This window comes from Scyliorhinus canicula, chromosome 9, assembly GCF_902713615.1.
Source record: "Scyliorhinus canicula chromosome 9, sScyCan1.1, whole genome shotgun sequence".
NCBI lineage: Eukaryota > Metazoa > Chordata > Chondrichthyes > Carcharhiniformes > Scyliorhinidae > Scyliorhinus > Scyliorhinus canicula.
The window spans coordinates 155,041,468-155,059,588 of NC_052154.1; the positions used below are offsets into that span (position 1 = coordinate 155,041,468).

The following is an 18,121-nucleotide window of genomic DNA, read 5'->3' on the forward strand; positions in this document are numbered from 1 at the left end:
TGGGAGGGTCTCCCACGTCATGGTGGTCTGCTGTGTCTTCCACAACATCGCCCAGCAAAGTTGCGACGTGCTTGAGAAGGAGGACGATCGATGAGGAGGATGGGGGGAGAGTGAGGATGGGCAGGGCATGGTGCCCGGGTAGGCATGGGAAGCTGCACAACATAGGCACCAGGGTAGACTCACACGCGACTCTCTTATCGCCTCCAGGTTCACCGACTAGGGGGACTGACCAGGGGAACAGACATCACATTGTACCCCCACACGAATCACCCTCGACCCCCGCATCCCAGCCACCCCCTCCCATGAACACCTTCCCTGTGCCACCACCTGCCCCTTCAACCCCCTCCGTGATTCCTACCTGCCGCACTACAGGGTGCACTCTCTGGGTTGGCAGGCACAGTGGGTGTGGCCCATGGGTTGGAGGATAATGGCAACTCGCACTGGGATGTGCTCTGCATCATTCAGCAATGTCTAACTCATAAAAGGCTATTACATAAGGTTAGAGCACAGGATGTTAGGGGTAATACATTAGCATGGATAGAGCTCTGGCTAACTAACAGGAAACTGACAGTCAGGATAAATGGAACATTTTCGGGTTGGCAAATTATAACTTGTGGAGATCATGGGGCCTCAACTTGCGATCCCAGGGCATACAAGGCATTGGGCCAATTGCTGAAAAATGGGATTAGAATGGTTAGGTGGCTGTTTTAACCGGTGCAGACGCGATGGGCCGGAGGGCCTTTTCTGTGCTGTATGATTCTATGACTCTAACTATTTACAATATATGTTAATGACTTGGATAAAGAGACAGAGTGTATTATAATCCCACTTGTTGATGATATAAAAATAGTTAAGAACACAAAGAATCTACAAAGAGATATAGATAGGCTAAGTGGTGGGCTGAAATCTGGCGTATAATGTGGGAAAATGTGAGGTTGTCCACTTTATTGGGAAGAATAGAAAAGCAGAATATTATTTAAATTGAAGGAGACCACAGAATTCTGCAGTATAGGGGGAGGTGAGTGTCCTTGTACATGAATCATAAAAGGTTAGCGTGTAGGTACTGCAAGTAATTAGGAAGACAAATGGAATGCTGACCCATTTTGCAAGAGGGATGGAATATAAGAGTAGGGAAGTTTTGCTGTAACTGTACAGGGTGTTGGTGAGACCACATCTACACTACTGCACCCCTGTCTGGGCTCCTTCCCGGAGATTGTGGGAGAGAGAGAATCATTAGCCTCACGCATGGTTCACAGTGGTGGTGGCGGGGGTGGGAAGTGTGAAGGAAGGGTTGGGAGGATTTGAAGTGGGGGGTGAAGGGAGGCTGGAGGCCGCATGGAGGGTTGGGGTGTGGATGACCGCGTGGGGGTGGAAAGGTCTCTGGGGAGAGGGAGGAGGGGGGTGGTTTGTGTCAACTCACTTGGTAATTGGCCATCTTATGACACTGGAGGCCAGTCCTCCTGGTCACACACCCCGAGCTCACAACAGCCGCCACCTCAACCCAGGCAGCACTGGCTGCCCTGTGGCTCACCCTCTGGGACCCTCGGGAGAATAGGACAACCCTCCGGGCCTCCACCGCATCGAGAAGCCTCCCCAGGTCTGCATCCCCAAATCTTGGGGCCAGTTGTCTCGGTGCCATGACTGCGAGCTGAGTGGGGTTGGCTGTGCAACTGCTGTTTAAGAACTGCTCATCCTTGTTAGGGGGCGCTGGCGAGATTTGCCCCAGCTAATCGGCTGGTGAGCCTTCATTTGCGGCGAGAAGCACATGGTGCCTCGTTAAGTGGACCAATTAACGTTGAATAGCGTTCCCTGCCTCGCCAGGCAGAGCACCGCTTACGGAAGTTCCCGCTCGCTACCACACTTAGAAATCTTTCCAGAGATCGCACCCTTAGAAATATTTTGGTTGAATTCCGCCCTCTGAGAGGAGCTAGCAGGCTGAAAGCTGAGAAGATGCTTCCCCTCATGGCGGAATCTAGAACAAGGGGTCTCAATTTTCAATAAGACGTCTCCCATTTAAAATGGAGATGAGGAGGAATTTCGTCCCCCAGGGAGTTGTTAGTCTTTGGAATTCTCTACCCAGAAAGCGATGGAGGGGGAGTCATTGAACATATTCAATGCTGAGTTGGACAGATGTTTGATTATCGAGGAAGTGAAAGATTATGACAGCAGAAAGGTGGACTTGTGACCACACTTGATCAGCCATGAACATATAAAATGGCGGAGTTGGCTTGAGTGGTTGAATGGCTAACTCCTGCTCCTATTTCTTATGTTCATTTACTGCACTTCAAAAGTGCTTCATTGGTTGTAAAGTGCTAGGAAGTCTTGAGATCATGAAATGTGCTACAGAAATACTATTTTTTGTGCATGCTCTTATGTCATAAATATTGCTGTTTCCTTCAGGATTAGAGAGCTGGAACTTCAGAAGGTTCTCAGAGAAGAGGCTGAAGAGAAAGCTGCTGATGCAAGGCAAGATGCAGAGGAAGCAACAGTCAAGGCAATGGAGGCCATTACAGCCAGAACCCTGGAAAGCGGTAAAGTTAAAAAGGCCTTGGAAGATATGACAGCAGCTGAAGAAGAGATGACCAAGGCTAGAAAGGTTGCCATGGAAACAGAAGAAAAATTACTGGAGTCCAACAAAAAATTGGTTGAGGAGAAAGAAAAATTAACCTTGTCAGAGCTTGCGTTGCTTCAGCTCAGGCAGAAAGTCAACGAGGGTGATGAAAGGATGAGCAAGGCCAAGGAGAAGATGGCGGTGACCTTGGAGATGACCGAAGAAAGAATGAAGGCCTTTGAGATTAAGATCAGAGAGATGGAGAAGACGATTGAGGAGACCGAGCAAGCAGTGACTGAGGCTGAAGCAAAAGCAGCAACAGAAGAAGAAAAAGCCACAAGATACCTAGCAAAGTTGGAAAGGGTCCAAGAGGAGATTGAGAAAGTGAAGGAACACACCAGGGCGATCCTCCTGGAGTCCTCCAAGAAAGTGTCTGTAATGGAAGATAGCATGGACGAGATGAAGGAAATGATGGCTGCAGCACAACATAAGGCTTCTTCAGCTCAGTGTAGAGCAACAATGGCAGAAGAAAAACTATTGGCCATCTTGGCCAGAGCCAAGAGGGCAGAGACCAAAAAGGATATTGCAGCAGGAAATGCGATTGAAGGAATGCAGGTGAGCACCATGGTTCCATTGAATATTTTTGTGAAGTTTAACAAAATCTGTCAAAGCCCTACTAGGCTGTGGTTTCTGGGAGTCAATGGAGTTTTCAAGATTTAGAACGATAGATTTTTGCTGTATAAGGGTAGCGAGGGATGTGGGGCAAAGTGGAAGAATGGTGCTGTGGTACAGATCACTTGTTGTCCATTTGAATGGTGTAGCAGTTCTGACAGACTGAATGGCTTTAATGCAGTTCCTAACGTTCCTACTGAGGGATAGTTTGTACCCTCTGTTTTCACATAGGCCAGGCCCTTGGGTTCCTGCTCGAATTCTGTTGTGATGATGCAGGGTGCTCTCCATCGATGTATTAGTGTAAGTCCTTGTCAATTCGAAAATTTATGCCCAGTCAAATCCATTTGGTATGATTTTCAGTTGTGGTGTCTGATTAGAGCCCAATTTTGTTAAGTATGAAAGCTTTGCTGTATAAAAAGAACTGGGCTATTTAACAATGGATACTACACACACATGAGGTCTTAACCAATCCTGCTGACTATGGATGCTGTGTATTTGCAGCATTTCTAGTTTTATTTGGGCGGTTTATAGTGCGAATGTAAAGAATCCATGGTATATTTCTGTAGAACGTGGTGTCAACAGAGGTAGATTGATAGAACAGTACAGCACAGAACAGGCCCTTCGGCCCTCGATGTTGTGCCGAGCAATGATCACCCTACTTAAACCACGTAACCCGTATACCCGTAACCCAACAATCCCCCCATTAACCATACACTACGGGCAATTTAGCAAGGCCAATCCACCTAACCCGCACATCTTTGGACTGTGGGAGGAAACCGAAGCACCCGGAGGAAACCCACGCACACACAGGGAGGACGTGCAGACTCCACACAGACAGTGACCCAGCCAGGAATCGAACCTGGGACCCTGGAGCTGTGAAGCATTGATGCTAACCACCATGCTACCGTGAGGCCCTTGTTTGGTTACTGTGGGAATGGTGAGATTCTATAATCACAATCTGTCCTAGATGCAATCTATCCAATCATAATGTTGATCCCAATCTTAATCCCAATCTGTTCCACTTGCAACCTGTTTCAATCCCAATCATGATCTATGCCAATGCCTATCTGTTCCAATCCCAATCTTAGTCTAGGCAGAGGTTTGTCTATTCCAATCTCAATATATGCTAATTGCAATCTGGCCCAATCACAATCCCAATAACAAGCTGTCCAGTTGCAATCTATGCCGATCCCAGTTTATACCAGTTGCAGCCAATCGGATTGAAGTCAATAGAAATAAAATTGGGAGAGATATAATGCAGATCACCGATTCACCATCATCGATTTACAGACACAGGTTAAAATTTCCCCAAAAGTGTGACTTTCTTCATTTAATAATAAGAAAGTCCCGTGAAGAGGTGCTACTGCTTCCTCAATCACCTTGGACCAGTCCTCTTGCATTTCTTTCCGATTATACCAATACTCCCCCTTGATAATATCCATCAACTGCTCCACAGGCAGTGTGGTGGGCGATGATGACGCACCCAACTCTGCAATTCTTTCAGTTGCTGCGCAACACAAATCCTCCACCTCTTGAGCCAAGGCTTTACTCGACTTTTGTCAGGTGCTGTAGCCCGCCAACATTCCACTTCGGAGGAGAAACCAACTCCCTCCGCTTGTTCTGCACTTTTTACAAGTAAAGCACCCATGAACTGGATAGAAAGGACCAAAACCAAAGCTTCCAAGCAGGAGCCACCTTGTGTGCGGCGGAACAGTTCATGGCCACCACCGGAAGTCGTGATCTCAATCTTGAATGCTCCAATTGACCCTAGCCTCAACCACTTCTCGTGGGGGAGATTGATCCAGATTTCCACTACTTTCTGTGTGAAGATGTGCTTCCTAGACTATTCCCACTGAATAATCTGGCTCTAATTTATCACCCCTGAATAGTCTAACTGTAATTTTAAGGTTATGCCCCATTGTACTGGCGTCCCTCTACTAGAGGCAATAGTTTATATCAGCCCTATCACATTCCTTCATCTTTTCATACACCTTGAATTACATCACCAGTCAATCCTCTAAACTCCAGGGATAATAATCCATGTCTATGCAACCACTCCTCATAATTGAACTCTTTTAGCCCCTTTACAAAGCTGGTGTACCAGACTGACACTCCCATTGCAGTACTGAGGGGGTGCTGCACTGTTGGGGGGCTGTTTTTCAGATGAGATGTTAAAGCGAGGCCTACATTTCTCCCTCAAGTGGATGTAAAAGATCCCATGGCCACTATTTGAAGAAGGGCGGGGGACTTCTCCTGGATGTCCTGAGTTGATATTTATCCATCAGCTAACATCACTAACTGGTCATTATCATATGATTGTTTGTGGAATCTTGCTGTGTGCAAATCAGTTGTCAGGTTTCCTACAGTAGAATAGTTACTACCTGTGGGAATTACTACATTGGCTGTAAAGTGCTTTGGGAGTTCCTGATGTAGTGAAAGGCTGTATGTAAATGCAAGTTCTTCTAAAATTATTAAGTGGAGGAAACTATATATGTAACAGCTGCTCATTGTGGTCTAACCAAGTCAATCATATTTAAATCCATCTTGTTAAGGTCAGCCAGAATATGGTCTAAGGTCTATCTAATTCCAGCCACATAGTAATAACGTTAACCTTATAACAACATTCACTGCCTTACATAAACAATATTTTGATGTTCCGGGATTTAAAAAAGCTTTCTGTATAAAAACACCAGGCTTCCTGTTTGTTTTAACATTTTAAATTTAATCCAGAATGTTGTGGGGAGGATTAAATTGGAATACAAGGCAGGAAGACTGAAGATGAGAAGCTTATTTTGGAACAGAATTTGCTCCACCTCCTATCCCTCAGCACTCCACTCCTCTCCCTAACATGTTTGATCCACATTTTATTGGGCTTCTTCTACCATAAATGTGCGACCGCCACTCCCCAAGAAAACCCTCAATGGCTGATTAAGCCATGTCTCTTAGTGCCCACCGCAGCCTTCTTGAGGGCAATTACGGATGGACAATAAATAATGGCCTTTTTGCCAATGCTCACATCTCACAAACAAATAAAACATCATTAAAACCTACCTACTCAGTCAAAGATTTTGTCATTTGCGCTAATATCTCATTTTGTGGCGAGGTATCGATAGAGGTACTGGATCAGTTCTTCCTCTGTTTTATAACGCTACTCATTTTTTTCGTTTAAATTTACAGTACCCAATTAATTTTTTCCAATTAAAGGACAATTTAGCGCGGCCAATGCACCTACCCTGCTTTGAAAGCAGACCAAGCAGGCCAGCAGCACGGTTCGATTCCCGTAACAGCCTCCCCGAACAGGCGCCGGAATGTGGCGACTAAGGGCTTTTCACAGTAACTTCATTTGAAGCCTACTCGTGACAATAAGCGATTTTCATTTTCATTTCATCTTTGGATTGTGGGGGTGAAACCCACGCAAACACAGAGAGAATGCGGAAACACCACAGTGACCTAGAGCCGGGATCAAACCTGGGTCCTCGGCGCCGTGAGGCAGCAGTGCTAACTATTGCACCACCGTGCTGCCCTAGGCTACTCATTTTTTAAGTACTGGCTTACTTTCTGCAGTACACTGCCACAGATTCTGCCTTCAACTCCTCTCTTGTAACAAGACTCACAGTCACATATGAAATCACTGCAATCATATAGTCTTCAATGTCACAAGTCGCTTGGCTATTGCGAATGCCCTCTGCAATAGTAGTACAGCTAAGCATGTCAGCTACTCAGTTACGTGAACCTACAAGATACCTAACCTTGAAGTTGTACTGATGAAGAGAACCTGACTAACTCTAGGTGTATAGAGGTCGATGACCAGTTCCTGACTTGGCATTGTAGTCAGTGCTTGATGATTGGTGCCAAGAATAAACTTTCTACCATAGAAATACATGTATACATGTGCCAATGTTCACAAGCATAGATGAAAGCTAACAGCAGTTAATTATCTTCCTTTAATTTACTTTGAGAGTACAGCTCCATTGCATTTCTTGACGCATCAGTTGTGACGTACATTTCCACATGTAGTTTGAGATACATGAGGACTGGTGTGATGTTGTCTTTGCCTTTAATGTCTCAAACACTGTTTGCTGTGCAATTGTCCATTCCCATCGCACATCTTTGCGCAGGAGCTTTAGAAGAACTTCTACAATCTCCGCATATTTAGGACTGAATTTATTGCAAAAGTTGGTTGTACTTCACAACATTGCCAACTTTATCAAGTCAAATGAGGCCAGAAGTGCATGGGTGGTTCTGATGTTGTCATGTGTAGGCTTTACTTCAGCTGCTATCACTCTGTATCCGAGACAGTCAGTATCGGAGGCTGTGAATGTCCTTGCTGGGCATCAATGTGTGTTGTTTGAGTCGAGTGAGCCCCACTGATAACCACCAATCTGTTTTCTCCCTCCCATGGACAACAACGTTTTTAAGCAGATTAAGCAATGAGTTGATTTCGCTCAATGATACCATCTGCTTCAAACCATTTCAGCTCCTTCAGCTCAGTTGTGAATGGCAACCGTCCCAAACTTTGTGAAACTGACCGAATTGACGTGTTGACACGAGGAACTTGGAACTACTCTTTCATCTTCCCAAATCCAGTAAAAAAAGCAAACATACATTTGTGTAGAGCTTGTGTCATTCATCACGATGATGTGTGCTCCCAAAGCACAAATGGATCTCTTGGTGAAGGAAAGAAAGGTGAACGATAAACTTAAACTATTCTCCACCTTTGTCACCTATTGTTGTGTTTTATGCCCTGGAGATTAGCAGAGATAACGCTTCAATTTCTATGTCTGAACAGGACTTTTAGGTACCTACAAAATGTCTGCTTTCAAGGTTACAGCTTCTTGCTTCACTTTAGTTTCTCTTCCTCAGTAACCACTGGACTGCAGTTGTTCAAGAAGGCAGCTCACTATCACTTCCTCAAAGGCAATTAGGGATGGGCACAAATGCTGGCCTCGCAGTGACACCCACATCCCATGGAAGAATAAATAAAAAATATGTATCCAGACTTGACTCACAGCACAGAGAATAAAAAAGAGTCACAGAGAAACATAATTAAACATCAAAAAATGTAAGTAATTGAATACTCCAGGCCCCAAGTTTGAGACAGAGACCGGTTATTTGCCACATATGTTTGTCAGTCTCGTGTCTGTTATGGGGAGGGGCTTCACTTTGCTGTGGGGAAGTTGATACATCTGTGACTCTATATTTCCCACGCACTTTATCATTGATACTGTCGGAATTCAGCGGTTATTTGTTTAATGTGGAGAATATCGGGTAGTGGCCTATCTTTAGATGGTATTGTGCTGTTGCCTTAGTGAAGTATTTGATCTGGAACTTGCTTTTGTGTTCCTTGGAATGGGTTCAAGGTTTAAATTGAGTGACATTTTTGATCTTTTTCCTGATCTAATATGTTCATTTTCTCCTGCTCTGTAAGGCAGGTCACAGTTGGAGTATTGTGTGGTGCCGTTTTGGGCAGCCTAAGCTTTGGAGTTCCCTCTCTAAAATCATCTAACATTCCGCTTCTCCCTCTCCTCCTTACGCTCCTTCAAACTCACTTATTTGACCAAACTTTTTGTCATCTGCCCTAAAATCCCCTCATGTGTTTCGGTGTTAAATTCTGTTTGATAGACTTCCGGTGAGTGGGATCTGCTGATCGGACGCAGGGAAGATGGCTCTCCTCCAGGAATTCAGAAAAACAACATTTCTTGCGTGAAAATAGCTCTCCAAGTCTGTTGAGACCTCCACCCTCTCACAAGACAGCTGCAAGTACCGATACATTCCCAGCAATTACTCCAGGACCTGAAAGGATGACAGGAACAGTAAAAGCCAGGGGAGGAGGAACGTGATGACGGCGAACACGTGGAGTGAGTAAGAGCCGACCACAGCCGAGGGGGCTGGCCCACCAGGACCCACACCGGACTATCCACCGATAGGTGAGTGAGTGGCCCTCATGACACAGGAGCTCCAGAAACACAGAGATGCCATCAAGTTGGAAATAATGGCGACAGGGAAGGCAGCGCTCGTGGATGCTTGGCCCCCTTCAAGGTGGCGTTTGAGAAAAAAGAAAGATGACTGGAAGCACAGGAGGCAACAATCAGAGAAAACGGCGGCCGACCAAAGTGTCCGAATCTCTTCCCTGGAAACAGAAGTGGCAATGTTGGTGGCGACGCGAGGGGCGTTGAAGGGGAAGATTGAGGACCAGGAGAATCGGATGCACCGCCATATCGTGGGCCTGCCCGGGGGGGTATTGAGGTCGGAAGGGAGAACTTTCCCAAAACCCTGGAGATAGACAGTGCCCACAGGTCACTCTGGCCAAAACCTAAAGCGGGGAGCAGCCAAGGGCCTTAATAATGAAGCTACACTGTTACCAAGATTGGGAGAAGATCATGGACTGGGCAAGGCACACTTGGTCCTGTCACTGGGAGGGCCATTCAATCCAATTCTGTCCTACCAGGACATTGGGCAGACCTGGCAAAGCACTGCGCTGAATTTAGCAGCACGGTAGCATGGCGGTTAGCATAAATGCTTCACAGCTCCAGGGTCCCAGGTTCGATTCCCGGCTGGGTCACTGTCTGTGCGGAGTCTGCACGTCCTCCCCGTGTGTGCGTGGATTTCCTCCGGGTGCTCCGGTTTCCTCCCACAGTCCAAAGATGTGCGGCTTAGGTGGATTGGCCATGCTAAATTGCCCGTAGTGTCCTAAAAAGTAAGGTGAAGGGGGGGGTTGTTGGGTTACGGGTATAGGGTGGATACGTGGGTTTGAGTAGGGTGATCATTGCTCGGCACAACATCGAGGGCCGAAGGGCCTGTTCTGTGCTGTGCTGTTCTATGTTCTAAGGCGGCCTTGTACAAGAGTGGGGTGCAATTTGGTCTGTTGTACGCGGACAAATTGAGGGCAACATTCCAGGGGAAGGAATTCTACTTTACCGCACCGGCCGAGGCGGACGTTTTTGTGGGCGGACAAGAGCTGGGAAGCAACAACACCAACAGTGAAGGCAAACTCATTGCAAAGAAAAAGGCATTTACGTGCGACAAAACTGCCTCCCTTTTGGCTAGCTTTGAGTCCCGGGAAGGAGGGTGTGAGAGCGGACAGGTGCTGAAACAGGTGAGGGCGGAGGGTGTTGGGGGGAGCGGGGTGGGGGGGGAACATAACCAGTGGGGGGGGGGGCAGAGTCAGGGATTGCTCCCAGTGGGGTGGGGGTGAGGGGCACTAACGGGCAAGCCAGTGCAGGGAAGTGCGGGCAAGGTGGGGGGGAAACACAAGGCAGAAGGAGGGGATAAGTGGTAGAAATTGGGGGGAAGCGAGGGGAAGACTTGAGGAGGGGAGAGGGCCCCACATGGACACAGAGCGGGGGGAACAAGAGGGAATGTCAAACCCAAGAAGGGGAACCAGGAGTAGGGAGGAGGGGGGATGTGAGGTGGGTACAATGCTGGCTATGACAAGTCGCACAGGGGGCAGCAAAAACAACGGCAGCAAAAGCAGCCATCTTGGTGGGCCCTGAAGCAAAGGGAATCCCCGGAGTGCAGGGGCCCAGCCACATGGCGTGAATGACAAAGACAGCCATCTTGGATGGCCCCTGGACAAAAAGAAACCCCGAAGCACAGGGATGCTGCCTGATGCACTATCAATTACGATGAGACGAGAGTAGAGTGTAATCGAGGCTTTATTACGCAGAGATGTGTAGCCTCCCGCAGCTGCTGCCGAAATGGCTGCAGCTCGGAGAGCCGACACATTTATACTCCGCCTACTGGGCAGAGCCAGCAGGCAGGGATCTACCCCGTACCTGTAGTACAGGAGCCTTACCGTAATACATTTCATGTGATATATATACAACAGTGGTGACTACCACACTGCCACATTGAAAGAACGGTGAACACAGCCACCTTGGATGGCCCCCAAACAAAGGGAAACCCGAGAGTGCAGGAGCGCATCCATGGGTTAAGTATGATTAAACCCACAGGGGGTGGGGAAGCCAAAACCCCCATTAGGATAATGATCTGGAACATCAGGGGACTTAACGGCTTAATGGTCCAGTGAAAAGACCCAGAATCTTCGCCCACCTGAAAAGTCTGAGGGCCGATGTTACCTTCCTCCAGGAGACACACCTGAGGGTTGACCAGCTGCAGTAAGAGAGAGCTGGGTGAGTCAGACGTTTCAATTGTGCTATGGCACAAGGGCTATGGGGATGGCCATACTACTGAACAAGGGGACAGCTTTCACGGCGACAAAGATGATTACGGACCCAGACGAACGGTATGTCATGGTTAGTGGTGTCCTGGAAGGGGCACCAGTGGTCCTGGTAAACGTGTACGCTACCAACTGGGACGACACATATTTCATGAAGAAAAGCTTGGCAGAAATCCTCGACATAGACACGCACTGACTCATCATGAAGAGGGGCTTTAACTGCTTACAGGATACATGGACAGACAGATTCAGCCCCAAATCGGGGAAACTAATGAATATGGTAAAGGAGCTAAACACCTTCAAGGAGCAGATGGGTCAGTGGACCACTTGAGGTTCGCACACCCAGGAGTGGGAAAGTTCTTATTTTCCCAGGTGTACAGTGTCCACTCGAAGATCAACTTCTTTAAGTGGGGAAATCGGTGCTTCCAGGGGTAGTGGGAGCGGAATACTCCACCATTGTAATCTCCGATCATACTCCACACTATGTGGATGTGACATTGGAGACAGACCGGGCTTAGCACCCCCCCATGGACATGGCTCTCCTCGCTGACAAGGCATTTTGTGATTGAGTATCACAGGCCATAGATGGGTATGTAACCAACTACCACAATGGGGAGGTCTCACCCTCCACATTCTGGGAGGCACTGAAGGCGGTGATCAGGGGGGAAATTATTGCATTTAAGGCTCACGGCCCCAACAGTGAAACTGCTGGCAGTGAGGACAAAATTGCGAATGGACTTTGACCTGCTCTTCACTGGGAAAGCAGTCAACCAGCTCCACCAGACGCAGACCTTTTATAAAGCCAACCGCCTGCTCGCTCACCAGCTGAGGAAGCAGGCAGCCACGAGGGAAATAGTTCAGGTTGAAGACAGAGGCGGCAGGCTAATTGCTGCATCAGAAAATATTAGCGGGCAGCACAGTAGCACAGTGGTCAGCACTGTTGCTTCACAGCTCCAGGGTCCCAGGTTCGATTCCCGGCTTGGGTCACTGTCTGTGCGGAGTCTGAACATTCTCCCCGTGTGTGCGTGGGTTTTCTCCGGGTGCTCCGGTTTCCTCCCACAGTCCAAAGATGTGCAGGTTAGGTGGATTGGCCATGCTAAATTGCCCTTGGTGTCCAAAAAAGGTTAGGTGGGGGTACTGTGTAATGGGCAATAGGTTTGAAGTGTGGGCTGAAATGGGGTGCTGTTTCCAAGGGCCTGTGCGGTCTCGATGGGCCGAATGGCCTCCATCTGCACTGTAAAGCCTTTGCAGTCTTTCACCAAGGGCTGTACGTCTCCAAGCCCCCGGAGAGGGACTCGAAGATAATGCAGTTCCTCGACGGACTGGACATGCCTGTTTTGGGGGAAGAAAGGAGGTGGGGCCTGGAAGGACCACTAGAACTGGGGAGAGCCATGGAGAATATCAACCCCATGCAGGCGGGGAAGAGGCCAGATGGATTTATGTGTAGTCTTTAACGAGCTCCAGCTGAGTGGTCTCTGCCCCCTATCTGGGAATCCCGTACTCCATGAGTCCAATGGGGAGATCAACAATAGTTTCCCCATGGTCCTCTTGAGGGTTATAACAGTAAAATTCACATCACATGTTAATCCAACAATGGTGGAGCGACGATGATCTATTTGTAAGTCAGGATGGTTGTCTGAGATTTGGAGCAAAACTGCTGTCCTGGGCAATGACCATCTCCAACAGGAGAAAACTCAGCTATTGCCTTATGTTCTAACCTGCCTGCTTACCACTAGCTGGGGACTAATGGCAATCCTTGGGGAGTATGAGCTTCCCCAATGAGGGAGGCAGCAAAATCATTAGCAGGTCGCTGCATAAATAAAACTCGCCAGTATGGAACCAGCTAGAGAGGAGTGAGCAGCAAGGAGTTACCGTTGCTGTTGTGTGTGTGTGTATTATATATATATGTATGTTATTGTAAATAAATGTTATTTCGTTCTATTGTACAACTCGTGCTGGATTCTTCGTGGTCCTCACAAAACTGGCGACGAGGGTTAAAGTGGATAGCTGTCTACGCTGCTAAAGCCACCTCCCTTGACTTTTGTTGGATACAGGTTGGAAGTTTATTTTCTGTTACACCATGCCTCTGTATGGACGTTTGGATGTCTTTGATGCTGCGCTGGAAAGTTGGAACCAGTACGCACAACGGTTGCGTAACTATTTCCAGGCAAACAACATCACTGAAAACGAGCGCCAGGTGGTCATTTTGCTCACCGCCTGCGGCCTGCATATGTTTGGGGTGATTAGGAGCCTTATGTACCCAACTGCGCTGGACACCAAAACGTTTGATGAACTTGTGACCTTAGTGGGGCAACATTTTAACCCAACACCGTCCGCAATAGTCCAGCGTTACCGGTTTAATACAGCTGAGAGGACCCCAGGAGAATCCCTTGCTGAGTTTCTATCCAGGCGACACAGGATTGCGGAGTATGGTGACTATGCTGAGACCTTTGTTTAGCTCACAAGGCTAAATCGCTGGCTTATAAAGCAGACCAAGCAGGCCAGCAGCACGGTTCGATTCCCGTACCAGTCCCCCCGGACAGGCGCCGGAATGTGGCGACTAGGGGCTTTTCACAGTAACTTCATTGAAGCCTACTCGTGACAATAAGCGATTTTCATTTCATTTCATTTCATAAATGTTACGCGCCCGTTTGGTTTGCGGTATTAACAATGTGGCCAACCAGAGAAAGTTGTTAGCTGAGCCAACATTCACTTTTCAACAGGCCATTCAAATAGTATTGTCCCGAGAGAGCGCAGAATGGGGAGTGCAGGAGATACAGGGAATGGAGGTGCACGCCTTGGGGCGCAACCCCTTCCATCCAAAAGCGTCTCCCCGCTCCCCTGTGGTACCTTGGACGGGGCGGCATCCAGATCGACGCCAGTGGCTGCTGGACGTTCCTCCCCGAAGGGAGCCTTCTCCAGAACCGATGGTTGAGGAGCCATGTCAGTGTAGGACTTGTGGGCACCGACCCTGTCGCAGTCGCCGGTCCTGGGGGCGCCAGAGGCGCCGTCGTTCCGACAGAAACTGGGGCCAGCCCACGGGCCGGACCTTCCATTTGGATGAACCTGCGGCAACTACTCCCGAGGACGTGGAGACGGAGACCGACTGCCTGCAGCTGCATTGTGTGGCAGCTCCCCGTGTAGCCCCCATTAAAGTGACAGTACGGGTCAATGGTCACCCGCTTGAGATGGAGCTGGACACTGACGCAGTGGTCTCCGTGATCGCCCAGAGGACATTCGACCGCATCAAGCAGGGTATACAGACCCTTACAGCAGGGTATACAGACCCTTACATTAACCGACACACAGGCCAGGTTGGCCACCTACACGGGGGAACCATTGGATATCCCTGGAACTACGATGACTCCTATTGTTTATGGACTCCAGGAGGGGTGTTTCCCACTTATTGTGGTGCACAGCCACGGGCAGAGCCTGTTGGGTCGGGACTGGTTGTGCCATTTATGGCTGCAGTGGCAGCACATCCTTCAAATAGGTTCTGGAGGGTTGACGGAAGTATTCGAACGGTACCCAGATGTATTCCAGCCCGGTTTGGGGAAGATAAAAGGGGCCATAGCCCGTATCCAGGTTGACCAGGAGCCACGCCGCGCTATTTCCGTGCGCGCCTGGTGCTTTACGCCTTGCTCGAGAAGGTAGAAGGGGAGCTCACTCATTTGGAGTCCTTGGGTATTATCAGGCCTGTCCGTTTCACTGACTGGGCAACGCCAATTGTACCTGTAATGAAGCCAGATGCCACAGTTCGCTTGTGCGGTGAATATAAATTTACAGTGAATTCGGCTTTCCGGCTTGACCGATATCCAATGCCCCACATAGAAGATCTGTGCGAAGCTTGCAGACGGACTCTCGTTCATGAAATTAGATATGAGTCACGCCTACCTACAGTTGGAGCTGGACCCTGCCTCCCGGCCATATGTAACGATTAATACACACAAGGGCCTGTATGAATATACATGGTTGGCCTTTGGGGTATCCTCTGCATGCGCTATCTTTCAACGCGTCATGGAGGGCATCTTGAGAGGTTTACTACGTGTCGCTGTCTTCTTAGACGACGTTTTGATTACAGGGACGTCGGAGCATGAACATTTGGAGAATTTGGAGGCTGTCCTTAGACGCTTCTCAGAGGCTGGAGTCCGTTTATGTCATACAAAGTGCATCTTTCAGGCGAAGGAAGTGGCCCACCTGGGTTATTGGGTGGACCGCGAAGGTTTGCACCCCATCACATAGAAGGTGCGCGCAATTCACCAGGTTCCCGTCCCAGCTGACACTTTGCATCTTCATTCTTTTCTCAGCCTCATAAATTATTGTGGGAAGTTCCTCCCCAATCTGACAACTACGCTGGCTCCTGCTAAAGAAGAATCACACCTGGGTTTGGGGTCAGCCGCAAAAACCACTTTCCGGCGGGTAAATCAACAATTGTCGTTGTCTGGGTTACTAACCCACTATGATCCTGGGAAGCCTTTGCTCATCACATGTGTTGCATCCCCGTATGGTATTGGCACCATCCTGTCCCACAAGATGGAGAACGGGGCCGAGCGGCCAATAGCTTTCGCCTGCCGCACATTGACTGCAGCAGAAAAGAAGTACGCTCAGATCGAGAAGGAGGGCCCGGCAGTGGTCTTTGCGGTGAAACGCTTCCACCAGTATGTGTATGGCTGCCACTTCACTATCGTGACTGATTATAAGCCTCTGCTGGGACTTTTTCCAAGATCCAAGAGGATAAGCCAATACCGCCCATTGCTTCCAAATGGATCCAGCGCTGGGCTTTGTTGCTTCCTGCCTCCGAGTATTCTCTGGATCATAAACCAGGAACCCAGATAGCGAATGCTGACACACTGATTGCCTTTGTCGACTGGCCCTATGTCGACCCCCACAACCGGAGAGGTGGTTGCAACCCTAAATTTTATGGACTCCTTGCCTGTCACGGCATCACAGATCTGGTCCTGTCAAAGGTTCGACACATAGTGCTGTATGGTGGGCAACATACCTCCCAGGCGTGTTGCGGGCATGTTCCTCCAAGCCGTCAGAATTTAGCGTGGAAGACGGTATCCTCTTGTGGGGGACGCGTGTGATTGTCGCGGAAAAAGGACAGGACATGATACTAAGGGACTTGCACAATGGGCATCCAGGTGTGGCCAAAATGAAAATGCTGACCCGGAACTGACATTGAGTAGGTGGCCCAAAACTGCTCCATTTGCTAGGAGCATCAGAAGCTTCTGCCGGCCGCGCCCCTACATCGCTCGGAATGGCCAGGGCATGCCGATTTTGCCGGCCCTTTTCAAGGATCCATGTTCCTTCTATTAATCGTTGCCCAGTCTAAATGGTTAGAGGTTCATAAGATGGTAGGCACAACGTCCTGCGCAACAATTGAGAAGATGTGTTTGTCTTTCAGTACGCATGGTCTCCCCGAGGTGCTGGTCACGGACAGCGCACTCTGTTCACAAGTGAGGAGTTTGCGAGGTTCATGAAGATGAACGGCAAACGCCATATCCGCGCCGCTCCATATCTCCCGGCTTCCAATGGGTTGGCTGAGCGCACAGTGCAGACATTCAAACGGGGCCTAAAGAAGCAGTCTTCCGGGTCTATGGACACGAGACTGGTTCGTTTTTTGTTTTCTTACAGGACCACTCCACATGCGGTGACTGGGGTAGCTCCCGTGGAACTCCTAATGGGTCGGAGGCTTCGCAGCCTCCTAAGCATGGTTTTCCCAGACATTGGCACAAACGTACAGTGCACTCAAGAATGGCAGGGACATGGCCTTTCTCGGCATTGGCCGATTCAGCAGTTTGCGCCCGGTGACCCAGTGTTCGCTTTAAATTTTGCTGGTGGTGCTCAGTGGGTCCCTGGTGTTATCTATCGCTGATGGGCCCTATCTCTTACCAGGTGCTGTCTCCAGTGCAAACATGTAGACCACGTTCGGTCCATAAGATCATTCCTTCCAAAGATTCCCCGCTCCCGGAGCTCACTTCTGCAGCCGCAGAGACCAGACACAGTGGAGAGTATTCCTCACAATCTTCCTCTAGTGCCGCACTCAAAGCCTGCGCAGGTCGTTGCAGAACCGAGTGGAGATAGAGACGCCGAGATGACGGAGGCTGTGGACTCCGACTCTAAGATGGAGACACAGGACGCCTCAGGGGGGTAGACTTGGGCCCACGGGCCTTGGGTGTACAACCGTTACGCCGTTCATCACAGAAGTGCCGTTCTCCGCCTCGTTACACGCCGCCCGATCCAGCGCCTCATGCAAATGGTGTCTGACCCGTGGCAAAATGGGTCCAACGCCCTCCTTCACCATGGTCTTCCGTAGATTCCTTGGACTTTGGGGGGAGGGATGTTATAACCTGCCTGCTTACCATTGGCTGGGGACTAATGGCAATCCCACAATCCTTGGGGAGTATGAGCTTCCCCAATGAGTGGGGTGGAGAAATCATTAGCAGGTCCCTGCATAAATAAAGCTGGGAGGGGAAGCCTGGGCTCTTAGCTGTACAGGGAGCAGCACGGTGGTGAATGTGTAACCACAATAAATTCACACTGTACATTACTGTGTCCCTGTGGGCTCCATCTGTGAGCCGTTGCGCGGCTCTGCCCTCAGGGGGAGATGAGGAACATGTACAGGGCTCTGCCCTTGGTTCCGCCCCCAGCAGGAAGTATAAGTGCTGCGGTCCTGCGAGTCCGCCCTCAGTTCAGCATAGTCGCAGGCAGGCTCA

General features: G+C 49.2%; 2 protein-coding genes across 2 annotated transcripts in view; both read left to right on the forward strand.

Annotated features, from left to right (window-relative positions):
* The window catches only part of LOC119970947 (inositol 1,4,5-triphosphate receptor associated 2-like), a 163,960-nt gene extending 160,689 nt beyond the window's left edge, over positions 1 to 3,271 (forward strand). Inside the window, exon 21 of the mRNA XM_038806058.1 lies at positions 2,401 to 3,271. Within this exon, the coding sequence (XP_038661986.1) occupies positions 2,401 to 3,271 (871 nt within the window). The remainder of the gene's footprint in view (positions 1 to 2,400) is intronic.
* A 5,896-nt stretch (positions 3,272 to 9,167) lies between these two features.
* mrvi1 (murine retrovirus integration site 1 homolog) overlaps positions 9,168 to 18,121 on the forward strand; it is a 270,208-nt gene continuing 261,254 nt past the window's right edge. The window contains exons 1-2 of the mRNA XM_038806059.1: positions 9,168 to 9,461; positions 10,053 to 10,319. Coding sequence (XP_038661987.1) covers positions 9,168 to 9,461; positions 10,053 to 10,319 — 561 coding nt within the window. The remainder of the gene's footprint in view (positions 9,462 to 10,052; positions 10,320 to 18,121) is intronic.